Here is a 23637-nt window from a genome sequence, read left to right on the forward strand (position 1 = left end):
AGACCCCATAGTAGTTTTCCTGTTTGGCCAAACTGCTGATAGTTACAGCCCTGGGTGCCTGTATGACAGTGAAAGGGAGACATGGACTGATGTAACCCATTCAAGGGGGTTTATCTGTCGGCTATGTGAAAAGAGTAATATAGAGCAAGTATTTTACAAGTATTTTACAAAAAAAATAAAAAAAAGCTGTTAGATAGAACTCCTTCTCAAGATACGAATCTGCAGGACACACACCACCGAGCTCTTCTTGATGGACAGTCTGGCACAGCAATTGTACTTCAAACACATTCTGCCGTAGCGCATGTGCTAGCTCATAAATCCATGTTTGATAGGAAGTTGGAGTGAGTTTGGCAGTTTTCAGAATGCTCTGAATATGAAACATGCACTGCGTTTATGGTGATGGAAAAAAGGCGTGCCGTTACATTGACAAGTGCACGGAGTACTGAGAAATGAGATAATAAAACCGCAGCACAGAGGGGCCCAGAGAAAACAAGCAGACAAGGTCAGCCTAGTATGGTTAGTGTTGATCATTAAATCATGATGTACAGTTTATTCGGGCAATCAAAGCTCTTCAGTTTTCCAAAACAAATGGGGCTCTGTCTGGACTTGTGCTCTGCGTCTCTAGCGCCGGCATAAATAGTAGCAAAGTGCAAGAATGTTTACCTAACCAAACACAGCATAAAATATTATTTCCTGCCAACAGATAAACTTAGGTTGAGTCCCTACTGGTGCTCAAGTCACATGCAGTGCCTACAGCAACTGTGCTCCGTATCCACTCTATCTCAACAGGGGGCCACCAGCTGAATCACTTTAAATTATTACAGTGCAGCACACAACCAGCAGGGAAGTGATAAGACTAAGGAAATCTCCACTATCCTGTCTCCACAACCTGTCTTCCTTCCAAGTTCGCGGGCTGCAACCACTTGAATGGCCGAGCCACGATGACTCACTCCTGCGCATGCACGTGGGAGTCTTGGCCATTGGCCATTTCTTCAGAGTGCATGAGCCAATAATGTCACCGGCTGTTGCTCTCTAGAAAATCTCTTAAATGGTGCAGGTTTATGAGATATTAATTTTACCTACAGGTAAGCTTATAAGCTTACCTGTAGGTAAAAATCTAAATGCGGAATTTACTACCACTTTATACTGCTCAGTGGCAATTGTGTTAAGCCCTAAGTTTTCATTTTCCCAAAGTTTCTGTGAAAATTAGGTGAGTTTCGCAAAATATTTTGCCAAATGTTGCCAAAATGCACTGGGGTCAACAGGAAAGGTAAGATTAAGGTAATACAAAGGAAAGAGATACACTGCTCAAGGTAATGGGAAGCTTGATGACGAACAGCGGTGCTCGCCCGGCTCGCCTCGTGGACAGTCAATAATGAAAAGAAATGGCTGCACTCAGATGTGGTCAAAATGCAGGTTTATTTGACATCACAATGTGGCAAAAAAGTGGCAAGGTAGACGCGTTTCACACACTAAGATGTGTCCTTAATCCAGCCATTTCTTTTCATTAAAGATTAAGGTAATGGTGGTGGTGCAATGGGTTTTGATTTGATGTTACAATGGGCTTTAGATGACTCCTGAGAGAGAAGAACCTTTTATCCTGGACTCGTTGCTGTGCCAAAAAACGGCCCCTCATTAACCTCATTATTTATTTCGTAAAATAAAAAAATCTGAGCAGCAGTACACATGTAACAATCACATTAAAAATATATATGTATTTAACTACCTTATGGATGCATAGAATGCATGAATGTAAAAAATGCGCCTTTAGAACCACTTTAAACATTGAAAATCTTGGTGAATTTGTTATGGTTCTGTTTAGTGTTTGAGTGTTTTGGGGATTGGGGATTGCACACTGTAGCTGGCCTAGGAGAGAAAAAAGTATTAGGCCCCTTTCACACAGGACGGATCCACCAGAGTGGAGCCTGCCTTCGCAGCGGGGGATGCCTCTCCGCTGATCCCCGCTGAGCAGGTGGATGACAGGTCCGGTCTGCTCCACTATGCAGAGCGGACCAGGACAGAGTCAGGTCTTCTCTATGGGGCAGTCGGATGGAAACCTCTGTCTGTTTTCATCTGATTGTCATCCGATCTGACCCACTGGACAGATGGTGAACGTATCGCCATAAGTCTGTTTTTGTCAGGTCTTGTCGGATCGGATGCCAGGCAGGTGTCAACAGACACATGTCTGCTGACATCCGCCTCCTTATAGAGCAGTGGTCCTCAATTATGGTCCTCAGGGCCCACTAACAGGCCAGGTTTGCAAGATAACTGAAATACATCACAGGTGATATAATTTGCTGCTCAGTGATTGCAGTACTCTAGTCTGCATCTCCCCAAGGTAATGCCTAAAATCTGGCCTGTTAGTGGGCCCTGAGGACCGGAGTTGAGGACCACTGCTATAGAGGACAATAAGTGGCCTGATTGGGTCTGCCTGAAAAACAGACTGGTGGACCCAATCGGTCCGATCGTGTGAAAGGGGCCTAGGGGCTGGTGGTTTACATGTGTGCGGTGTGTTGAATTTTAGGAGCATTACCTTTGAACTCTTTAAAATGTGCATCTGATGAAAATCATCAAAGATGCAGCATGCAGGGCTTTTAATTTAATGTACCACACCTAAAACACATCTAAAATGCACAGGTGTGAATGGGGCCTAAATCTAGGCCTTACCTACACACCTAGAAATATCAATAGCAGCAATGCCTGGGGCTCCGTGAGAGAATGAAGATTTCCCTTGCAGAGTCACTTTAAACTATTTGATATGCTTTAATAAACAGTTAATACAACACCATGTGTAAAGAACCTCTCCATCAAGAGTATTTTGTACATTTGCTCGGAACACTTCACAGCAGCGTGTGAGTTTTGCTCGGCCGATGGTCCGTCACGCTCGTGTTTTTCACCACCTGCTGGGTCTGAACCGACTCCAAGGCCTCCATGGGAAAGGCAGGTGGTTGCTTGAAAGCAGAGAATAGAGCCCAGGTTTAATCTGGAACAATTGGAAATAGCGCATGAAGGATTTCTACAAAGTGCCAGAATGCACAGCAGCAGATGGTTCGCATATGCTCGCCGGAATGTTATTTTAAGAAAAGCTTAAAGGTAATTGATTTAAACGTATGACTGTATATGGATTGTGACAGAAATTGGTGTTCTGCAGATTCTGCTCTTTCACTTTCTCACCATCAGACAGACTCCTCTGTTCCAAAATGTCCAGACTATTTACTGGATGGGAAACAAACAGGGCTGTTTAAACACCAGTCAAGTGTTCAGTTTTGTTGGATTGTTCCAGCTTCATGTCTGGATACATTTTTTTTCTACAATTAGAATTGTGAAATGGCAAGAAGAGTTCCCAGCATGTCCCGCCAGTATCTCTCTTATATTCATAGAACTAAAAGTCCCAACATGTCCTAGTATTTTTAAAAAAGTGGTTGCTGACCAAAGGATCGACAATCACTCACCCAGCGCTAAAGGTCAATTATAAAGTGCTTAAAATACATAAAATTAATCGCTAATAGCAGCTACTGTAAAAGTATCAAAATAAAAAAAAAAAATGTAATAAACACTGTAGCGTCCCACAAATTCCAGCATCAATCACACTCAGCAGGGCTGAATATGCTTTCACATATCAAACATTAATTGCCTAATGTCAGCAATAAATTGGCATGAGAAAGAAAGAAGTGAATTATTGTCCATATACTGCTATATTGCTAGGTGAGTCTAACCCAAAATGAGTCCAAAATATTCAAATCTATACGACTTGACAGCCAATGGTACTCCCAGTGCTTGGATAGATAGGAATGGACTAAAAAATCCTTCACCACACCTCCAGTGCACCCCGTAGCAATGGACACTCACCAAATACACAGTGGAAATCAGGCACTTTTGTATTCACTCCAAGACCTCCTCGGCTCTTAATGGCCAGTCATGAATCCTCGGATGGTATTGTCCTAGTATTGTCTTGCTGGTCTCTTCAGATTTGTAAATCCCAACATGTCCCATTGGTCTCTCTCTTACTTTATTACAGTTTATCTATAGAACTATACGTATCAACATGTCCAACTGGTCTTTCTCTTATATCCATAGATCTAAAAAGTCCCAGCATGCCCCACTGGTCTTACTCTTATTTCCATAGATCCACACGTACCAACAGGTCCCACTGGCCTTTCTTTTATATCCATAGAATTGCAAGTACCAACAGGTCCCACTGGTCAGTTTTTTATATCCACAGAACCACAAGTACCAACAGGTTCCACTGGATTTTTCTTTATAGCAATAGAACCACAAGTACCAACAGGTCCCACTGGCCTTTCTCTTATATCCATAGAATTGCAAGTACCAACAGGTCCCACTGGTCTTTCTTTTTATATCAATAGAACCACAAGTACCAACAGGTCCCACTGGCCTTTCTTTTTATATCAATAGAACCACAAGTACCAACAGGTCCCACTGGCCTTTCTCTTATATCCATAGAATTGCAAGTACCAACAGGTCCCACTGGTCTTTCTTTTTATATCCACAGAACCACAAGTACCAACAGGTTCCACTGGTATTTCTTTATAGCAATAGAACCACAAATACCAACAGGTCCCACTGGCCTTTCTCTTATATCCATAGAATTGCAAGTACCAACAGGTCCCACTGGTCTTTCTTTTTATATCCACAGAACCACAAGTACCAACAGGTTCCACTGGTCTTTCTTTATAGCAATAGAACCACAAATACCAACAGGTCCCACTGGCCTTTCTCTTATATCCATAGAATTGCAAGTACCAACAGGTCCCACTGGTCTTTCTTTTTATATCCATAGAACCACAAGTACCAACAGGTCCCACTGGTCTTTCTTTTTATATCCATAGAACCACAAGTACCAACAGGTCCCACTGGCCTTTCTCTTATATCCATAGAATTGCAAGTACCAACAGGTCCCACTGGTCTTTCTTTTTATATCCATAGAACCACAAGTACCAACAGGTCCCACTGGTCTTTTTTTCATCTCCATAGAACCACAAGTACCAACAGGTCCCTCTGGCCTTTCACTTATATCCATAAAATTGCAAGTACCAACAGGTCCCACCGGTCTTACATTCAAAGGCCATTCTCCTGCACTCAAAATGGTTAACCAAGAGGAGCACAGTGTAAGAATTCCTTCTCAGCGCCAGTGGTCTTGCTGCACCCTCTGGACAATGGGTATCCTTATGGACTGTAAAACAATACAAAGAGAAGGGTGCACCGACCTAGCACATTACATCTATAAAATGTAATTTGAAAAATAAAAACAACAATAAAAGTACTCACGAACTCATATTGTATAAACGCATGTTATAGCAAGTGAGACCAATCACATTCAGGTCTACTGTAGTCTACTGGTACTGTAGGAAGATGGCTGACGCGTTTCAAGGGCAAACCCTGTTCATCAGAGCCAAAGTAGTGAATGACCCATAGACACTCTCAATGCACATACTGTATACACACATTCAGCAGCAATGTCTCCAACCACCAAGTAATTAGGAGGTAGGGGCCAAGCTTATATTCATACAACATATGCATAAAGATTGTATATAAATTATATATAAAAGCAAGAACCTTGTATACTCATAATGTAATGGAAAGTAATATAAGGAGGGATAGCCAGCACAAGCACCATACCTGATACTGCTTCTTTGAGAGAACAACATTAATATTTATAGCCCATATATGTGATCCATTGCGTGGGTATTGAAATCTCCAGTCTTAATTAGCCCAGAGAGCCTGCCTTGGAGTGTATCTTTCTGGGTCCCATAATGAAAGGTTTGTATTGTTAATACTATTTGTTATGTTTATTTTTTCACAAGGGGTCCTGTAGATTGTCTGTTTCTTGCATGGAATGCTCATGGCATGCATGAATTTTATCCATATAACTGCAAGTACCAACAGGTCCCACTGGTCTTTCTCTTATGTCCATAGAACCACAAATACAAGCAGGTTCCACTGTTTTGTTTCTGTTATCCATAGAACTACAAGTACCAACATGTCCCACGAGTCTTTATTTTATAGCCACAGAACTACAAGTCCCAACATGTCCCACTGGTTCCTCTCTTATTTCAATAGAAGTATGATTGACATTTCCCACTGGTCCTTTTCTTATAGACATAGAACTATAAGTATCAACATGTTCAATTGGTCTTTCTCTAATGGCCACAAAACTACAAGTCCCAACATATCCCATTGGTTTCTCTCCTATTTCCATAGATCTTCAAGTCCCAACATGTCCAGTTGGTCCCTCTCTTATATCAATAGAACTAAAGGTATGAACCTTTCCCACTGCTTTTTCTCTTATAGCCATAGAATTACAAGTCCTTGCAAGTCCCACTAGTATCTTTCTTATTTCGATAATATTATGAACGTACCCCACTATTGTCTCACTTGTCTCTCCAGATTTGCAAGTCCTAGCATATCCCACTGGTCTTTCTCCTCAATCAGTAGAACTACAAATATCAACATGTCCCACGGGTCTCTATCTCATATCCATAGAACTACAAGTTCCAACATGTCCCACTGGTCTTTCTCTCATATCCATTCAACTATGTGTCCCACTAGTCAATCTTTTGAATCCACCATGCCTTCCTGGTTGCTAGTTTGTCTTTGTAGATTAACAAAAAGAATATGTGGAGGAATAAGGAACTTTATAAAACACATTTTATCTTTAAAATACTGTATATACAGCATCTCACAAAAGTGAGTACACCCCTTACATTTTTGTAAATATTTTATTATATCTTTTCATGTGACAACACTGAAGAAATTACACTTTGCTACAATGTAAAGTAGTGAGTGTACAGCTTGTATAACAGTGTAAATTTGCTGTCCCCTCAAAATAACTCAACACACAGCCAATAATGTCTAAACCGCTGGCAACAAAAGTGAGTACACCCCTAAGTGAACATGTCCAAATTGGGCCCAAATAGCCATTATACCTCCCCGGTGTCATGTGACTCATTAGTGTTACAAGGTCTCAGGTGTGAACGGGGAGCAGGTGTGTTAAATTTGATATTATCGCTCTCACTCTCTCATACTGGTCACTGGAAGTTCAACATGGCACCTCATGGCAAAGAACTCTCTGAGGATCTGAAAAAAAAGAACCGTTGCTCTACATAAAGATGGTCTAGGCTATAAGAAGATTGCCAAGACCCTGAAACTGAGCTGCACCACGGTGGCCAAGACCATACAGTGGTTTGCCAGAACAGGTTCCACACAGAACACGCCTCACCATGGTTGACCAAAGAAGTTGAGTGCACGTGCTCAGTATCATATTCAGAGATTGTCTTTGGGAAATAGACATATAAATGCTGCCAGCATTGCTGCAGAGGTTGAAGGGGTGGGGGGTCAGCCTGTCAGTGCTCAGACCATACGCTGCACACTGCATCAAACTGATCTGCATGGCTGTCGTCCCAGAAGGAAGCCTCTTCTTAAGATGATGCACAAGAAAGCCTGTAAACAGTTTGTTGAAGACAAGCAGACTAAGGACATGGATTACTGGAACCATGTTCTGTGGTCTGATGAGACCAAGATAAACTTATTTTGTTCAGATGGTGTAAAGCATGTGTGGCAGCAACCAGATAAGGAGTACAAAGACAAGTGTGTCTTGCCTACAGTCAAGCATGGTGGTGGGAGTGTCATGGTCTGGGGCTGCATGAGTGCTGCCAGCACTGGGGAGCTACAGTTAATTGAGGGAACCATGTACTGTGCCATGTACTGTGACATACTGAAGCAGATCATGATCCCCTCCCTTCTGAGGGGTGTACTCACTTTTGTGAGATACTGTACATATTCTATTCTATTCTATAAGCCTTTCCATACTTACTGTTCACGGCTTTTGCAGTTCTGGGTGCAGATGATTGTAGTATAGCTCAATGTGTTTTTTGGATATACTAATCTGCTTCATCAGCAGCATAGTGAAAGGGGAAACACACACTCTCCCCCAATCAGGAGTCTAGAAGCCCAAACTCCCCTCCAATCTGGAGCCACAAAGGTGGGGACAGCCGTCCCCACAGAAAGCACCACACCTCAGGAAGCAGCACCATATACAGTACAGTCTGTATAGCCATTGCCAATTTATATGAAATCTGAATCTCTTAGTAGAGGGTTAATTAGTCAAGACATACAGAGGAAACTACTCCTTTTGACCTCATACATGGACAATGATAGCAATTTCTCTTATCTATCAGTCAGAGAAGACACAGGACATACTCTACTGATAGAAGCTCACATGGAGACAATGATAATATTTCTTAGGATGCTGGAGATCTCAATGTTAAGTACTGACTGGTGCTGTGAAAGTTCCACTTTTCAGCATGCCCATCTTATATCGCTTAGCTCTTGAGTAAAGGCCACAACATATCTTACTGGGTTATAATCTATAGTCATTGAATGAACAATACCAGCATGCCCACCTCAGGTCTCCTAGATATATATTAAAGGAAACAACATGTCCAACTGGTCTCCCACTTATAGCCATAGAACAATAAGCCCCAGCATGCCCTCCTCGTGTTTTGTTTTTCTATATAAATTCTCAATTTTCAGTATGCCTCTCTTATGTCTCTCAGATGATCTAAAGTAAAAGTCCCAGGTTGTCGACTGGTCTAGCTTTGATATCCATATAACTCTAAGTGCCAGTATTACCTACTTAAGTTTTGCTGGTCTCTTTAGATTTAAAAGTCCAATCATACCCCCCCCCCCCCCAAAAAGAAAAGTAGCATGGACCACAGTTTCCCTCACAGTCAAATCTTTAGTCTGTGTATGGGTTCTAAGACAGTGATACAGAAAGTACTGAATAATTGCTTTAAACCATGTGCCCCTTTTTTAGAAAACGAATACATATTAAATAACATATAATGAGGGGTACACTAGATACAGTGGGCAAAGGACTGACAGTGGTTGGAGGTGATAGTTTGGGAACAATAGATACAATATGTAAGGGAGATAGCACTGGTTGGGGCTAATAGCGTTGGGAACACTAGAGTCATTTGGTAAGAGGGATAGCATTGGTTGGAACTTATGGGATCAGAGTAAGGTACACTAGATACAGTGGGTAAGGGATATAGTGGTTGTAAATGAAGGGAGTTGGGTACACTAAATACAATGGAAAGACAGATGGCAGTGGTTGAGGGGGGTGGGAGTTAGGTACACTGTATACAATGGGAAAGGGAACTTGCAGTGGTTGAGAGAAGTGACAGTTGGATAAACGAAAGGAAATAGGTAAGGGAGATGGCAGGAGTTGATATGAGCTAAATACACTAGATACAATGGATAAGGGAAATGGCAATGGTAGGAGGTGATGGAAGTTGAGTACACTAAGTACAAGGAATAAGGGAGGTGGCAGTGGTTGGAGTTAATGGGAGTTGGGTAACCTAGATAATATGGGGAAAGGACATGGCAGTTGCTGGAGTTGGATACGCTAAGTACACGGAATAAGGGAGATGGAAGTAGTTGGAGTTGATGGAAGTTGGATAAACTAGATACAATGGGGTACAGGAATGGCAGTGGTTGTAGGTGATGGAGTTGGATACACTACATACAACAAGTAAGGGAGTTGACAGTGGTTGGAAGGGATTGGAGTTAGGTACACTAGATACAGTCAGGTCCATAAATATTGGGATATCTACACAATTCTAATCTTTTTTGGCTCTATAATGGATTTGAAATGAAACAAGCAAGATGTGCTTTAACTGCAGACTTTCAGCTTTAATTTGAGGGTATTTACATCCAAATCAGATGAAAGATGTAGGAATTACAACAGTTTATGTATGTGCCTCCCATGTTTTAAGGGACCAAAAGTAATGGGACAATTGGCTGCTCAGCTGTTCCATGGCCGTGTGTGTTATTCCCTCATTTTCCAATTTACAAGAGCAGATAAAAGGTCCACAGTTCATTTCAAGTGTGCTATTTGCATTTGGAATCTGTTGCTGTCAATTCTCAATATGAGATCCAAAGAGCTGTCACTATCAGTGAAGCAAGCCATCATTAGGCTGAAAAAACAAAACAAACCCATCAGAGAGATAACAAAAACATTAGGTGTGGCCAAATAAACTGTTTGGAACATCCTTAAAAAGAAAGAACGCACCGGTGAGCTCAGCAACACCAAAAGAACCGGAAGACCACGGAAAACAACTGTGGTGGATGACCGAAGAATTCTTTCCCTGGTGAAGAAAACACCTTTCACAACAGTTGGCCAGATCAAGAACACTCTCCAGGAGGTAGGTGTATGTGTGTCAAAGTCAACAATCAAGAGAAGACTTCACAAGAATGAATACAGAGGGTTCGCCACAAGATGTAAACCATTAGTGAGCCTCAAAAACAGGAAGGCCAGATTAGAGTTTGCCAAACAACATCTAAAAAAGCCTTCACAGTTCTGGAACAACATCATATGGACAGATGAGACCAAGATCAACTTGTACCAGAGTGATGGGAAGAGAAGAGTATGGATCCAAAGCATACCACCTCATGAGTGAAGCATGGTGGTGGTAGTGTCATGGGGTTGGCAGGTATGGCTGCCAATGGAACTGGTTCTCTTGTATTTATTGATGATAAATAATAAGTGACTGCTGAGAAAAGCAGCAGGATGAATTCTGAAGTGTTTCGGGCAATATTATATGCTCATATTCAGCCAAATGCTTCAGAACTCATTGGATGGCGCTTCACAATGCAGATGGACAATGACCCGCAGCATACTATGAAAGCAACCAAAGAGTTTTTTAAGGGAAAGAAGTAGAATGTTATGCAATGGCCAAGTCAATCACCTGACCTGAATCCGATTGAGCATGCATTTCCCTTGCTGAAGACAAAACTGAAGGGAAAATGCCCCAAGAACAAGCAGGAACTGAAGACAGTTTCAGTAGAGGCCTGGCAGAGAATCATCAGGGATGAAACCCAGCGTCTTGTGATGTCTATGTGTTCCAGACTTCAGGCTGTAATTAACTGCAAAGGATTTGCAACCAAGTATTAAAAAGTGAAAGTTTGATTTATGATTGTTAATCTGTGCCATTACTTTTGGCCCCTTAAAAAGTGGGAGGCACGCATACAAACTGTTGTAATTCCTACAACGTTCACCTGATTTGGATGTAAATACCCTCAAATTAAAGCTAGAAGTCTGCAGTTAAAGTACATCTTATTTGTTTCATTTCAAATCCATTGTGGTGGTGTATAGAGCCAAAAAGATTAGAATTGTGTTGACGTCCCAATATTTATGGACCTGACTGTATAATGGGAATGGGAAATGGCTGTGGATAAAGGTGATGGCAGTTGGGTACAGTAGATACTAGGGCTGCGCATCTTCACTTACCTCACGATTCGATGCGATTACGATTATTAGGGTCGCGATTCGATACGATTCGATTCCGCGATGCATCACGATGCATCACGATGCATCACGATTACTGCCCAATGCCCATGCCCAGCCCACTGGCCAATGGTTTTCAAAACTTTATCAAAAAAAACAAACAATCAAGCAGTCACAAATAAAATAATCCTTTTTATTTTCATTTGCTTAAAAGGACACTTTCCTGGACCCTGTCATGGCCTGCAAGCCCCGCATACTTTAGTGCACTTGCACTGCAAACATATAGGAAGGTCTGAAAATGCAAATAGCATAGCAGAGACAGACAACAACACTATTATTTTACTAGAAGTAACAGTAAAATTAGTAAAAAACTGTAGTAGTGCAGTTTACTGCTTCATAAAAGAAAATATTAATATAAGCCAGGTCTACCACCATTTAAAGTACAACTAAAGGCAAAACTTTTTTGATTTTGGATAAAGTTTTGCCTATAGTTGTACTTTAAAGGCAAGCCAAGATAGAAGAAGCCAGCCAGCCAGCCAAGCTAATATTCTTGTGAAAATGGTCATCATAAATTCCCACAAAACATATATATATATAAATCCTTTTATGTGAATATATGCATTGGAATAAATTCCAGGTGTGCCATAACCTGTCCTCTACAAAACAGAGCACTTCCTGACTAGTAGCAAACATCAAGGGTGAACCTGGCAATAGTGCACTGCTGCATAACTTCCATGTTCACCGTGATGTTTGTTTCCCTCTGCAACTGCCAGTCAACTCAAGTGAGTTGATGGCTGCTAGAGGGGAGTTACAAATATAAGCTTTAAGCTTATCAATTCACTTATGTCACTTTTATGTCACTTACTTTACAGAAAACGTTACCTGTCCTGCAGACAGTCTCTGTCTCTACCACGATTAAACCCAACTGAAGCCAAGCCAAGCCACCATTAGAGGAAGGAAAACCCTTGACAGAGTAAATCATCAACTGAAGCTTAACCCTTGAGTAAATCTTCATGGGATCACAAAAAAACACACAACAGTCTGCATCAGAATCATGAGAACTGAAGAAAGATTTGGCATTGGCACACTGGTACAACTCAAGGCATAGGTTAGGTCAGGTTTGTGTGTATTTGTGATCCAGTAAAGATTTAATCAAGGTTTTACGCTTCAATGTATGTGTTCTGTCTCAGCATCGATTGTACCTGTGACCCTCTTGTAGACCTCCAGTCTGTAAGTGTGTGCAGCAGGTTGAATGATGGCTTCAACAGATAGTTTACTCAATGAATAAAGACTCCAGAGGTGTTCTCCAATGCTTCTTTATGCTTCAAGTTAGCAAAGACATAAACATAGAGGCTTTTCCATAGTTAAATTTACAATGAAGTTACACAGCTTCCACACTCTGCAGTCTCCTCATAACAACTAAACAAAATGGTAGTTACAGCAGGAAAATGGAGAATGGGAGAAACCATCTAGCCAGAAACAGCAGGGGTGCAAGGAAGATACCAATAACATAGCATAACATAACATGTAATAACAACTGCTAGACAGTTAAAGCTGCGTGGCAGCACACTTCCCGCCTGGTATCGTGAGATACCACTACACAATTATTTTCCATAAACATACAATTAACATTGCATACAGTAGAATGCTATATAGCCCTCTCCTCTAAGCTAACTATGCTAGAGATCTAAGTGACTCCTTCACATAACACTGAATCAGAATTTTTGGAAGCAGGCATAATTAGGACTGTCTCAGTGACTGGTCTCAGGAAGGTTTTTGGGCTCCCGTCCTTTACAATCCTGACTTCCACACTTCGGACCTTTCCATCATCACTAGCAAAGGCCTTTGAAATAACTCCAACTGGCCACTGGATCCGATTGGTTTGCTTTTCTTTTAGAAGAACCAGGTCTCCTTCCTTTAAGTTAGGCTTCTGGGTATGCCACTTTTTATGTCCTTGAAGAAGTGTGAGGTATTCCCTCCTCCATCTGTCCCAGAAACAATCTGCAAGGTATTGAGCGTATCTCCATTGACGTTTATATATGTCCTTTTCATCAAAGATGCTCTTTGGCGCTGGGATCTGTCCAATTTTCCGGCTCAATAATGCAGCTGGAGTTAAAACAGTTGGACATTCTGGGTCTGTGGATACAGCTGTCAGCGGTCTTGAGTTGATTATTGCTGCGACCTCAGCAAGGAATGTAGTAAGTACTTCATGGGTAAGATGTGAAGAACTCACATCAAGCAACATAGAATCCAGTATGCGCCTTGCCATCCCAATCATACGTTCCCATGCTCCGCCCCTGTGTGAAGCGTGTGGTGGGTTGAATTTCCACAGGTTTGCAGTGGCGGAGAAGGTGGCCCTTGGAGGTGGCTCTGTCTGAGAAGCTCGCTCCCGCAGGGGTTTGTTAATGCTCTGGGACGCTCTCTCGCTATAATTGAACTGGTTGGTCAGTTTTCTCTCCTTCTTGTTCCTGGATGGTATTTCCTCACCTTCTGTCCATTCTTCACTAGCCTGAGCATCAGACTTCCCATCTGTATCTTTGTCTCCCGGCTCTGTGGAGTCGTTGGTCTGAGTTTCTTCAATGACTCCCAACTTTGCCATCTGTCGCCGCGCTTTATCAGAGTCTTCGTGTAACATGTTTCCATCCAGGGAGAAGTGTACGGCCAGCTGGTCCACGATGCTAATGGGTTTGTAGGCCAGTTCCTTAAAACTGTACCTCACAATGTTCTGGGGGGCATGAGGGTTGTTTGCAGTCAGGATACGAGTGAATTCCTCCTTAAGTTCAGCCTCGCTGAGTTCCAGCTGGTTCGGAGGCTTAACCAGAGTCTTGGCCTGCATCCATTTATCAGCTCCATCCCCCATATCTGTGGAGTCCTCTTCATCCTCCAAATTTCTTCTTGAGCAGATGTTGGAACTCAATGCTACAACTTCAGGCCGGATTTCCGGATCAGTATCTGGATCCTTCAGATGGAAATCGATATCTTCTTCTGAGTTTGTAGAAGACTGGTCCATTAAAAACTTGGGTCCTGAAAACCAGATGGTTTGTGTGAGGACAACTGCTGGCACTGACCTAGTAGCAATGTCTGCGGGATTCAAACCAGTCGGGACATAGTTCCATTGTTCAGGTCTACTGTTTTTCCTTATTCGTTCTACTCTGTTGGCCACATACACATAGAACCTTCTCACATTGTTGCATATATAACCAAGCACTACCTTGCTGTCAGTGTAGTACTTAATCTGATCGATTTCAATATCCATTTCATTTTGCAGGAATTCTGCGACTTCAACAGCTAGGGTCGCACCACACAATTCTAATCTTGGAATAGTGTGAGCAGGTTTTGGAGCTAACTTGGCTCTTCCTAGTAGAAACCCAACATGGGGTCTCCCGGACGGATCTATGATCTTGAGATAAGCCACAGCCGCTATGGCTTCGGTAGATGCATCACAAAAGATGTGAATCTCTTTCCTCAGACTTCTTGAAACTGAAGTGGGTGAATAGCAGCGTGGGATATTAAGTTCTTCCAGTACCTTCAAGGAGTTTTTCCAGTTCTCCCATTTAGGCAGTAGGTCTACTGGCAGAGGGGCATCCCAATCTGTCACTCTCTCAGTAAGCTGACGAAGTATGGATCTCCCTTGGACGGTAACTGGAGTCACAAAGCCTAGGGGATCGTAAAGGCTGTTGACAGTTGACAAGACTGCACGTCTGGTGAATGGCTTCTTAGCGTCAGAGACCTGAAAGGTGAATGTGTCTGAAGTTACATTCCAGAGAAGACCGAGACTTCTTTGCATGGGCAGGGAATCTACTCCCAAGTCCAAATTCTTCAAATCCTTAGCGTGATCTTCTGTATTGAAAGCCCTCATTACTTCGCTGCTATTAGATGCGATCTTATGAAGCCTCAAATTAGCAGTCAACAGGAGCTTTTGGGTCCTTTTTATCAAATTGACGGCTTCTTCAGGTGTTGAGAAGGATTTCAGGCCATCGTCTACATAAAAATCTCTCTCAACGAATTGCCTGGTGTCAGATCCGAATTCCTTTTCACCTTCCTGCGCTGTTTTTCTCAGTCCATAAGTCGCCACGGCAGGAGATGGACTATTTCCAAAGACATGGACTCTCATGCGATAATCTATTACCTGATCATTAATGTCATTGTTGCGGTGCCACAAGAACCTGAGATAATTTCTGTGTTCCTCTTTGACTATGAAACAGTGGAACATCTGTTGCACGTCAGCTGTCACGGCAATTGGTTCCTTCCTGAACCGCATCAATACTCCTATAAGGTTGTTCGTTAGATTTGGACCAGTTAGAAGAACGTTATTTAAAGAGGTTCTCTGGAACTGAGCGCTTGAGTCAAAGACTATTCTGATTTGCCCCGGTTTACGAGGATGGTAGACTCCAAAGGACGGAAGGTACCAGCATTCTTCACCTTTCTTAAGGTCTGGTGCTGGCTCAGCATGATGGTTATCTAAAATTTTCTGCATGAATGCTAGAAAGTGCTCTTGCATCTCAGGTTTGTTACGGAGAGTTTTCTTAAGTGCAGCAAATCTGGTTAAAGCTTGTTCTCGATTGTTAGGGAGAGTAAGCCTTGGTACTCGGAAGGGTAATGGAGCTACCCAACTGTTGGAATTGTCCTTGAAGAACTCTTCATCCATAATCTTGATGAACTCCTTGTCTTCGACTGAAGGGGCAATCTTGTTGTCATCACGAGTAGTTTGGTACACTGAATCACCAAAGTCCTTTTGAGAAGTGAGCTTGCAGTTAATGCTTTGGAGTGCTTGATATGGAACTTCGTTTTTGAAATCAAGTCTTTCCTTCACATAGTAGTGCAATGGACATTTCATCAATCGATAGGTAACATTAGTTTTGTAGGAAGCTACATCCAAGAGCTTGTGAGATTGGTCTAAACAGACTTCTCCTATTATCACCCATCCAAGATCAAGTTTCTGGGCCTGAGGAGCATCATCTGGACCGTTACATAACTCTCTTATTTTATGAACTCTAGGAATGTCTCTCCCTAGTAGAATCAAAATCTTAACATCCTTGTTAAGTGGTGGAATGTAGTTAGCAATGTGGCTCAAATGAGGGTGATGATGTGCAACCTCTGGTGTGGGGATTTCTTCTCTGTTGTTCGGTAGCTGATCACATTCGATTAGCGTTGGAAGAGAAAACTCTGTGTCCTCATATTCTGATGCGACTATGAAGCCATGGGCTCTTCTTCCAGAAGTATTGACCTTTCCTGCACATGTCTGCAAGGTATAGGACCAGGCCTCTCCTTGAATGTTGAATAGGTCAAAGAATTCTGTACTGGCCAATGAGCGATTGCTCTGATCATCGAGTATGGCGTACATTTTTATGGATTTTTGTGGACATCCTTCAGGAAACACTCTTACAAGACATATCTTGCTACAAGACTTGCTATGAAGCCCTTCTCCACATACCTCTGTACACCTTGTGGTTACGGGGTCGGCATATTGCTCAGTTCTCTCCCCGCCATCATCTGATGTAGTCTTGGGGTTGCTGCCGGGTGAAGGTTTCCTTTTGAACAGGTCTGAATGAAGAGCGTCCACATGTTTGGCACTGTTGCAGAGAGAACATCTGATGGCGATCTTACAGTCTCTAGCTAAATGATCGGAGGATGCACAACACTTAAAACAGATATTATGCTCTTTGAGAAATGACTTGCGTTCTTCAATAGGCTTGTCCTTAAATGCACGACATTTGGAGAGAGAGTGTGGCGCATTATGAATAGGACACTGTTGATTAAGATTGCTGGCTTTAATGTCTGTAGCTAAGACGTTGGATGCTATTGCAGTCTTCCTCACGGCAATAGGATGCCTTAAATCCTTGAATTTACTGTTGGTGGCAATACCCCTTGAAGTACTTAAAGGAATGGTGGTTGTATCTGGATAGAAGAAGCTTGGGTCATTCTTGGATCTTGCAACCTTCCGCACGAACTCTGAAAAATAAGAAAAGGGAGGGAAGGAAACACAATGCTCATACTTATACTTTGATCCTACACTAGTCCTCTTTCCCTGAAGATGACTAGGCAACTTTGCTACAATAGGATTTACGCCCTGAGCAGTGTCTAAATAGCTAAGACCTGGTAAACTAGGATCTAACTTAGCAATTTCAAGTTCATGAAGGAGGTCACCTAACTCTCTAAGCTTATGATTGTCCTTAACGGAGATTTTAGGAAAGTCGTTTAGTCTCTGGAATAAGGCAGATTCAATGACTTCGGGGCTCCCATAGTCTTGTTCTAGACGTTCCCAGGCAGCATCAAGGCCTGCTTTAAAGTTATAAATGTAGACAGATTTAAGTCTCTTTACTTGTTCTGAAGATTGACGCCCCAACCACTTTATTAGTAAGTCAAGTTCTGCTTGAGGTTCAATGTCCAAGTTCTTGGTTACCGCCTTAAATGTAGATCTCCAACTCCTGTAGTTTTCTGGGAGGTCATCAAATCCAGACAGTCCAGTTGTAATCAACTCTCGTCGAATCATATACTTGCTGAACTCTGCAATGTCAGTGCTTTCAGTTTTTATAGCCACAGGGTCTACTGATGGTGCGCCGTCTTGGACCATGGTTGGTATCTGATGTTGGCTGGTAGGTAGAGAGAAAGGTGTTGCAGATGGGTTTAATTTAGGTAAGGGTCTGTCGACTGAAGGTCTCTGAGCATTTGAAGTCAAAGAGAGCTGTATCAAAGGGGGTATAGAGTTCATTCTGTAGTCTTCTGCTGTGCCCTTGTAATCTCTATGCACATAGGGTTGTGGTGGCACATGAGCTGCGTAGGTTGATTCACTTGATTTTGTGACGTGCGGTAGTTGTGGAGGGTCTCTGTTAGTAGGTGCGTCTAGTTGACCAGCTTGCTTTGGCGACACATTGCCTTCTGATCCACTTGCTGGATGATTATGAGAAGAATCTCCAACTGTAGGTGGGACTGTATTGTCGTGGTTCTGAGTTAGGACAAACTGTAGGGTCCTTTCAACAGGGTCTTGACAAGCAGCTAAGCTGGTACAAGCTGCTCCTTCTTCTTCCAATAGGGCTTGTTCCAAGACAGATAACTCTGCTAAAGCTACTTCCTTTTCTCTGTTCTTCTGAAGAATTTCTAGCTGAGCCTCTGTTTCTGCTTGTATTCTTGCTTCCTTGCATTTAGCTTCTGCCTTGAAGGCTGCTTCTTTTTCAGAGCAGGCGGCTTGAACCTGGGCTACTGCAACCTTTTGGCGAGCTTTGAGTATTTGGTCGCTCAGTATTGACCTTATAGAGCAGGACCGCAATGACTTAGAAGAAGATTTATGATATGAGCGGGCAGACCTAGAAGATTTTCCTGAGTGTCTGGAAGAAGCAGAGTTACAGGATGTAGTCTCATGTATCTGTGCCAATCTCCCTTCTATCTGTGCCTTTGCTTCAAGATATGTGCTATGCCTCTGCTGGTCAGTAGAAGTAAAGTCCTTTAATTCCAATGCAGCTTCCTCTATGTTGGAATGTGACAATAGAGAATAGTACTTCTCAGAAAGTCTTTTATAATTCTCAAATGCCTTCTTAACCCTTGAGAGAGCAGTGTTCAATTGCTCAGAATTGTTGCTAGTTTCATTAGTGGCTGTTATACAACTTAAAGTCTTTTACCATAATGCAGTCAAGTTACTAGATGTTTCTTCCTTACTTGCTTCATAAACCTCCCTTGCCTTCAAGGATGGATGAGGGGCTCTGACAGGACGAGCAGAATGAAGTAAGGAGTCTGCTTTATCTTGACTAAATGCAGGTAACTCTGTGAGATCTCTGTCAGACATAATAAGTACTGTATTTCTGGTGTCTTGTTAGAAATCTGCCAGAGCTCAGCTCTGTAAGTAGTGACTTCTGTTATTAAGCAGGCTGGCTGAGGTGCTGGGTATTTGATACAATAGCTAGCTATTGCTGGAACTAGTTCAAACTGGATCACCTCAGAGGGCTGTAACAGTAATGAAGCATTCAGTAGGTGGCTGGTTTCATATGCAGAGTAATGCTTCTGGTGACTCACAGACAAGTGTGGTACTTACTGTTCTGAAGCTGCAGAGTCTTGGAAATTTACTTTTCTTAAGCTGCAGAGATACCTGTGATGAATTCTTCATGTAAATTTACTCTCTGAAGCTGTGTACTCCTGTAAATTTACTTCAAGTACTTCTTGGAAATTTACTGCTGAAGCTGCAGAGATAACTGTGTGATGGATAATTGTAAATTTACTGTTCTGTCTCAGCATCGATTGTACCTGTGACCCTCTTGTAGACCTCCAGTCTGTAAGTGTGTGCAGCAGGTTGAATGATGGCTTCAACAGATAGTTTACTCAATGAATAAAGACTCCAGAGGTGTTCTCCAATGCTTCTTTATGCTTCAAGTTAGCAAAGACATAAACATAGAGGCTTTTCCATAGTTAAATTTACAATGAAGTTACACAGCTTCCACACTCTGCAGTCTCCTCATAACAACTAAACAAAATGGTAGTTACAGCAGGAAAATGGAGAATGGGAGAAACCATCTAGCCAGAAACAGCAGGGGTGCAAGGAAGATACCAATAACATAGCATAACATAACATGTAATAACAACTGCTAGACAGTTAAAGCTGCGTTGCAGCACAGTATGATTGATTTAATCTTTCAAGGATGTCCTTTCCTGTACCGTGGCTGGCTTGCCTTCAGTTGTCTAGATACCCTTTTACCTTTAGTATTTGTTTGGTTGAGGGAACCCCCTACACTTGCTACAGAGTACAACAGACACCAGCAGACAGACATGAGTTGCAATAAATTCCAGGTGTTTGCCATAACCTGTCCTCTACAAAACAGAGCACTTCCTGACTAGTAGCAAATATCAAAGGTGAACCTGGCAATAGTGCACTGCTGCATAACTTCCATGTTCACCATGATGTTTGTTTCCCCCTCCAACTGCCAGTCAACTCAAGTGAAGTGAGTTGATGGCTGCTAGAGGGGAGTTATACAAATTTAAGCTTAAGCTTAAATATCAATTCACTTATGTGAATGGACCAATTTTGAAAACAAGCCATTCTCCATCTCTCCAGTGCCAGAAAAGCTGTAAAAAATATAAAATGTTCCAGGTTCACTGCGATTGTGTTTGCCCCTGCCATTGCCAGTCAACTAAACACAGTGTGTGTGTGTCGTGACTCGTGACAACTCAAAAGCTTATACGCAGCCTCAGCATCAACTCAACACACACACTGTGTGTGTGTTGAGTTAATGCTAGAGCTGCGTTATAAGCTCTTGAGTTGTCACGACAGTCAGTCAGTCACGTTACAGAAAGAAAACTTTACCTGCACTGCACTGAGCAGCACTCTACCATGTCGATTACATCTGTAACTGAAGCCAAGCTAGCCAACAAGCCACCATTAGAGGAAGGAAAATCCTTGAGAGAATAAATTGTAAACTGAAACTTAACCTTGAGGAAATTCTATGGGGGTCACATTCACAAACTCACAAATATAGTATATTACACAAGAATCCACAATTGGTGTATTTATTTGTGATCCAATAAGATAAGATTGACTCGAGGTTAAGCTTCAAATGTACAAGTTATTTCTCTCAATGATTTTCCTTCCTATAATGCTGCACCGTGGCTGGCTTGGTGTCAGTCAGTTGTCTAGAAGAAAATACACTTTAATATTATTTATTTGGTTGAGGGTTAAATGAACCCCTGCCTACTTGCCTAGACACTTTTAGTGTGAAGCAACGGAACGGATTATGGATTGGAAATGGACACATTGGACAGGACAATCTTCAAAAACAAGCCATCAGTGCTATAAAGCTATAAAACAAGACTGGTGGTGTGACTGACTGGTGACTGGCGGCAGACTGAATTAGTAATTACTAATTCATTAAAAACATGAATTAATAATTATTTCAGTGCTTAGCATTTGGGAACATGTAGGTTTTTCTGTAAGAGCACTAGCTGATCCACATGCTCAGGCTTCAGACTGCTTCTTTTCACTGTTATAACATCTCCTGCAGTAGAGAAAACCCGCTCTGCAGATACACTTGTACCTGGGATACACAAGTATTGCTTTGACAGCTGAGAGAAGAGGGGAAATATGACCTCATGCTCACGCCACCATTTTAAAGGGTCCTCAGTGAGAGGCAGAGGTGAGGCTTTACAATATTTTTCCATTTCGTCTTCTGCCTTGGCATAGGGGGTCTTAGGTTCTATTGCACCATCAGTGAAAGACTGCCCCAGCAAAGTCAAGAGCAGCGATGTTGTGGCCTTTTTTTTGGGAGGAGAATGGCTGTCCTCAATGGGTGTTTCTTCTTCCACAGTTGCTTTTTCCCTAGGCACTTCATCCACATTTGTCCTTCTATTAGATGTAATCTGTGTGTTTGAACAAAAGATAATAGTATAAGAAGAGCTGAACTGACTAAGAGTGTGATTCATTGATGAGGTGTGGGAAACTGCACGGTAATCCATACCATACAGTTCCACTTCCCACACCGCATCAGTGAATCAGGGCATGTTATTACACAACACAATGTAGCTGAGCTTCTAGCTGTCTGGGAGGAAACATGATGAAATTCTAATTACCTCCAAAGATGCAGCCTCCTCAGTCACTCCTCTGTATATCTCCAATCTCTCCTCCTCTGTGAGAATAAAAGGCAGTCCTTTAAAGCGAGGATCCAGTGCAGAGGCTGTATGAAGGATCTTCTTCTCTGCCTCACTGCTGTACCTCTTCAGGAGATCTGTTTTGATGGCATTCTTGATCTCATGGGTCATGGGTGTGTCTCCCATGGTGTCTGTCATGCTCTGGATCAGTTGTGCATTTAGAGGGGCAATGAGAGACACTGTTGGGTTGCGCTCTTCTGACATCAGCAAGGTTGCATCCTTCATTGGCTTTAATGCACTCACAGCGTCCTCTGCATTTGACACATCTGTTTCATTGAGAGTACAGAGATCAGACTCTCCTTTTCTGACTTCTGGAGACAGCAAGGTGGCACAAACTGCAGGTTGTTGTTCTAAGAACCTCTTGACCATGTCATATGCGCTGTTCCATCTTGTTGGCACATCAGTTATTAGCTTATGATTCTTCAGGCCCAGACATTTCTGTTTCTCTTTTAGACAGTGGCTTGCTCTAGTGCTGCGATGGAAGAATGTGGATATTCGTCGCACTCTGGCGAGAACCCTGGAGGGCGTGGCCCCTATCAGTGCCCGCTGACATGCAAGATTGAGTGTATGGGCAAAACATTTAACATGAGGAAATTTACCAACTTGAGCTGCAACTATCATGTTCGCCGCGTTGTCGGTCACAAGCACTACAGATTTATCAGACAGCTGCCATTCTTCCACGACATGAGACAGTAGCTCTGCCAGATGAGCACCTGTGTGAGACTCATAAATGGCTCTTGTTTGCAACACATGTGACAAGACCTGCCAGTCCTTAGTAACGTAATGTGCTGTTATTGTAACATAGGACTCCGTTGTGACTGAAGCCCATGAATCACACGTTATTGCGACTCGACTGGCTTGGTTCAGTGACGCAAGTACCTGAGCTTTGGTGTCGTGGTAGAGTGCAGGTATAACGTTTTCTGTAAAGTGACTGCATGATGGGATCTTATAACGTGGCTCTAGCGTCTTCAAAAGGTAGCGAAACCCGGCGTTGTCCAAAAGTGAGTAAGGCCGTAGGTCCTTGTCGATGAAAGCTGCCACAGCCAGAGATGTATAGTAACGAAGTAGAACTACTTAAGTACTGTACTTAAGTACCAAAATGCGGTATCTGTACTTTCCTAGAGTAGAATTTTTTTCTCCTACTTCTACTTTTACTTCACTACATTTTTTCGATGATTTCGATACTTCTACTCAAGTATTTTTTTTTTTGTGCTGCATAGTTACTCGTTACTTTTAAAAAAATTACCACTGCCAGAACAGTAGATGGCAGGTTGCATAAAGCTCAAAAAAATGTGTATAATGTCATTTGTAAATCAGCGCATATGAAAATAAAGGCTGTGTATAATAAAAGCTGCTATACCAAATCTTTCCAATAAAAAGAAAATATGAAACAAACAAATAAATGGTGCTACAGCGCTTAAAGTGCATCAAGAAACTACTAACAAACACAGGTTAATCATTTGAATAAATCATTTGAAATAATAAAAAACAATATGATGTTCAAACTTTTGACTTCTTTCTTTAATAACTACATAACACAGTACTTGTACTTTTACTTTCAGTACTTGAGTAGAAATTTTTTTTCAAAACTACTGGTACTTTTTACTTTTAGTACTTAAGTAGCAATTTTTTTGAAAAAACTACTTGCAATACTTAAGTAAAAAAAATGTTGAATACTTTAGTACTTCTACTTAAGTAACTTT

At 42.1% G+C, this 23637-nt stretch overlaps 2 protein-coding genes and 1 pseudogene across 3 annotated transcripts; all 3 read right to left on the reverse strand.

Annotated features, from left to right (window-relative positions):
* Positions 1-2840: 2840 nt before the first annotated feature.
* Positions 2841-15521, reverse strand: LOC309550389 (uncharacterized protein; the record flags this gene model as incomplete). Its single annotated transcript, XM_082250782.1, has 3 exons — positions 2841-2951; positions 14232-14693; positions 15171-15521. The coding sequence occupies 3 exons, from the start codon at positions 15519-15521 to the stop codon at positions 2841-2843; spliced, it is 924 nt and encodes a 307-aa protein (XP_082106908.1).
* A 1705-nt stretch (positions 15522-17226) lies between these two features.
* Positions 17227-19088, reverse strand: LOC309551907 (annotated as a pseudogene). The gene is made up of 2 exons: positions 17659-19088; positions 17227-17260 (listed from the first exon to the last, which is right to left on the reverse strand). The product of its transcript is annotated as an uncharacterized misc_RNA (transcript).
* A 2102-nt stretch (positions 19089-21190) lies between these two features.
* LOC309550390 (E3 SUMO-protein ligase ZBED1-like) lies at positions 21191-22314 on the reverse strand (the record flags this gene model as incomplete). Its single annotated transcript, XM_082250783.1, has 2 exons — positions 21857-22314; positions 21191-21646 (listed from the first exon to the last, which is right to left on the reverse strand). The coding sequence occupies exons 1-2, from the start codon at positions 22301-22303 to the stop codon at positions 21191-21193; spliced, it is 903 nt and encodes a 300-aa protein (XP_082106909.1). The 5' UTR covers positions 22304-22314.
* Positions 22315-23637: the final 1323 nt, after the last annotated feature.

The sequence above is a fragment of the Pelophylax lessonae genome (assembly GCF_965119305.1).
Source record: "Pelophylax lessonae genome assembly, chromosome: 3".
Lineage (NCBI taxonomy): Eukaryota > Metazoa > Chordata > Amphibia > Anura > Ranidae > Pelophylax > Pelophylax lessonae.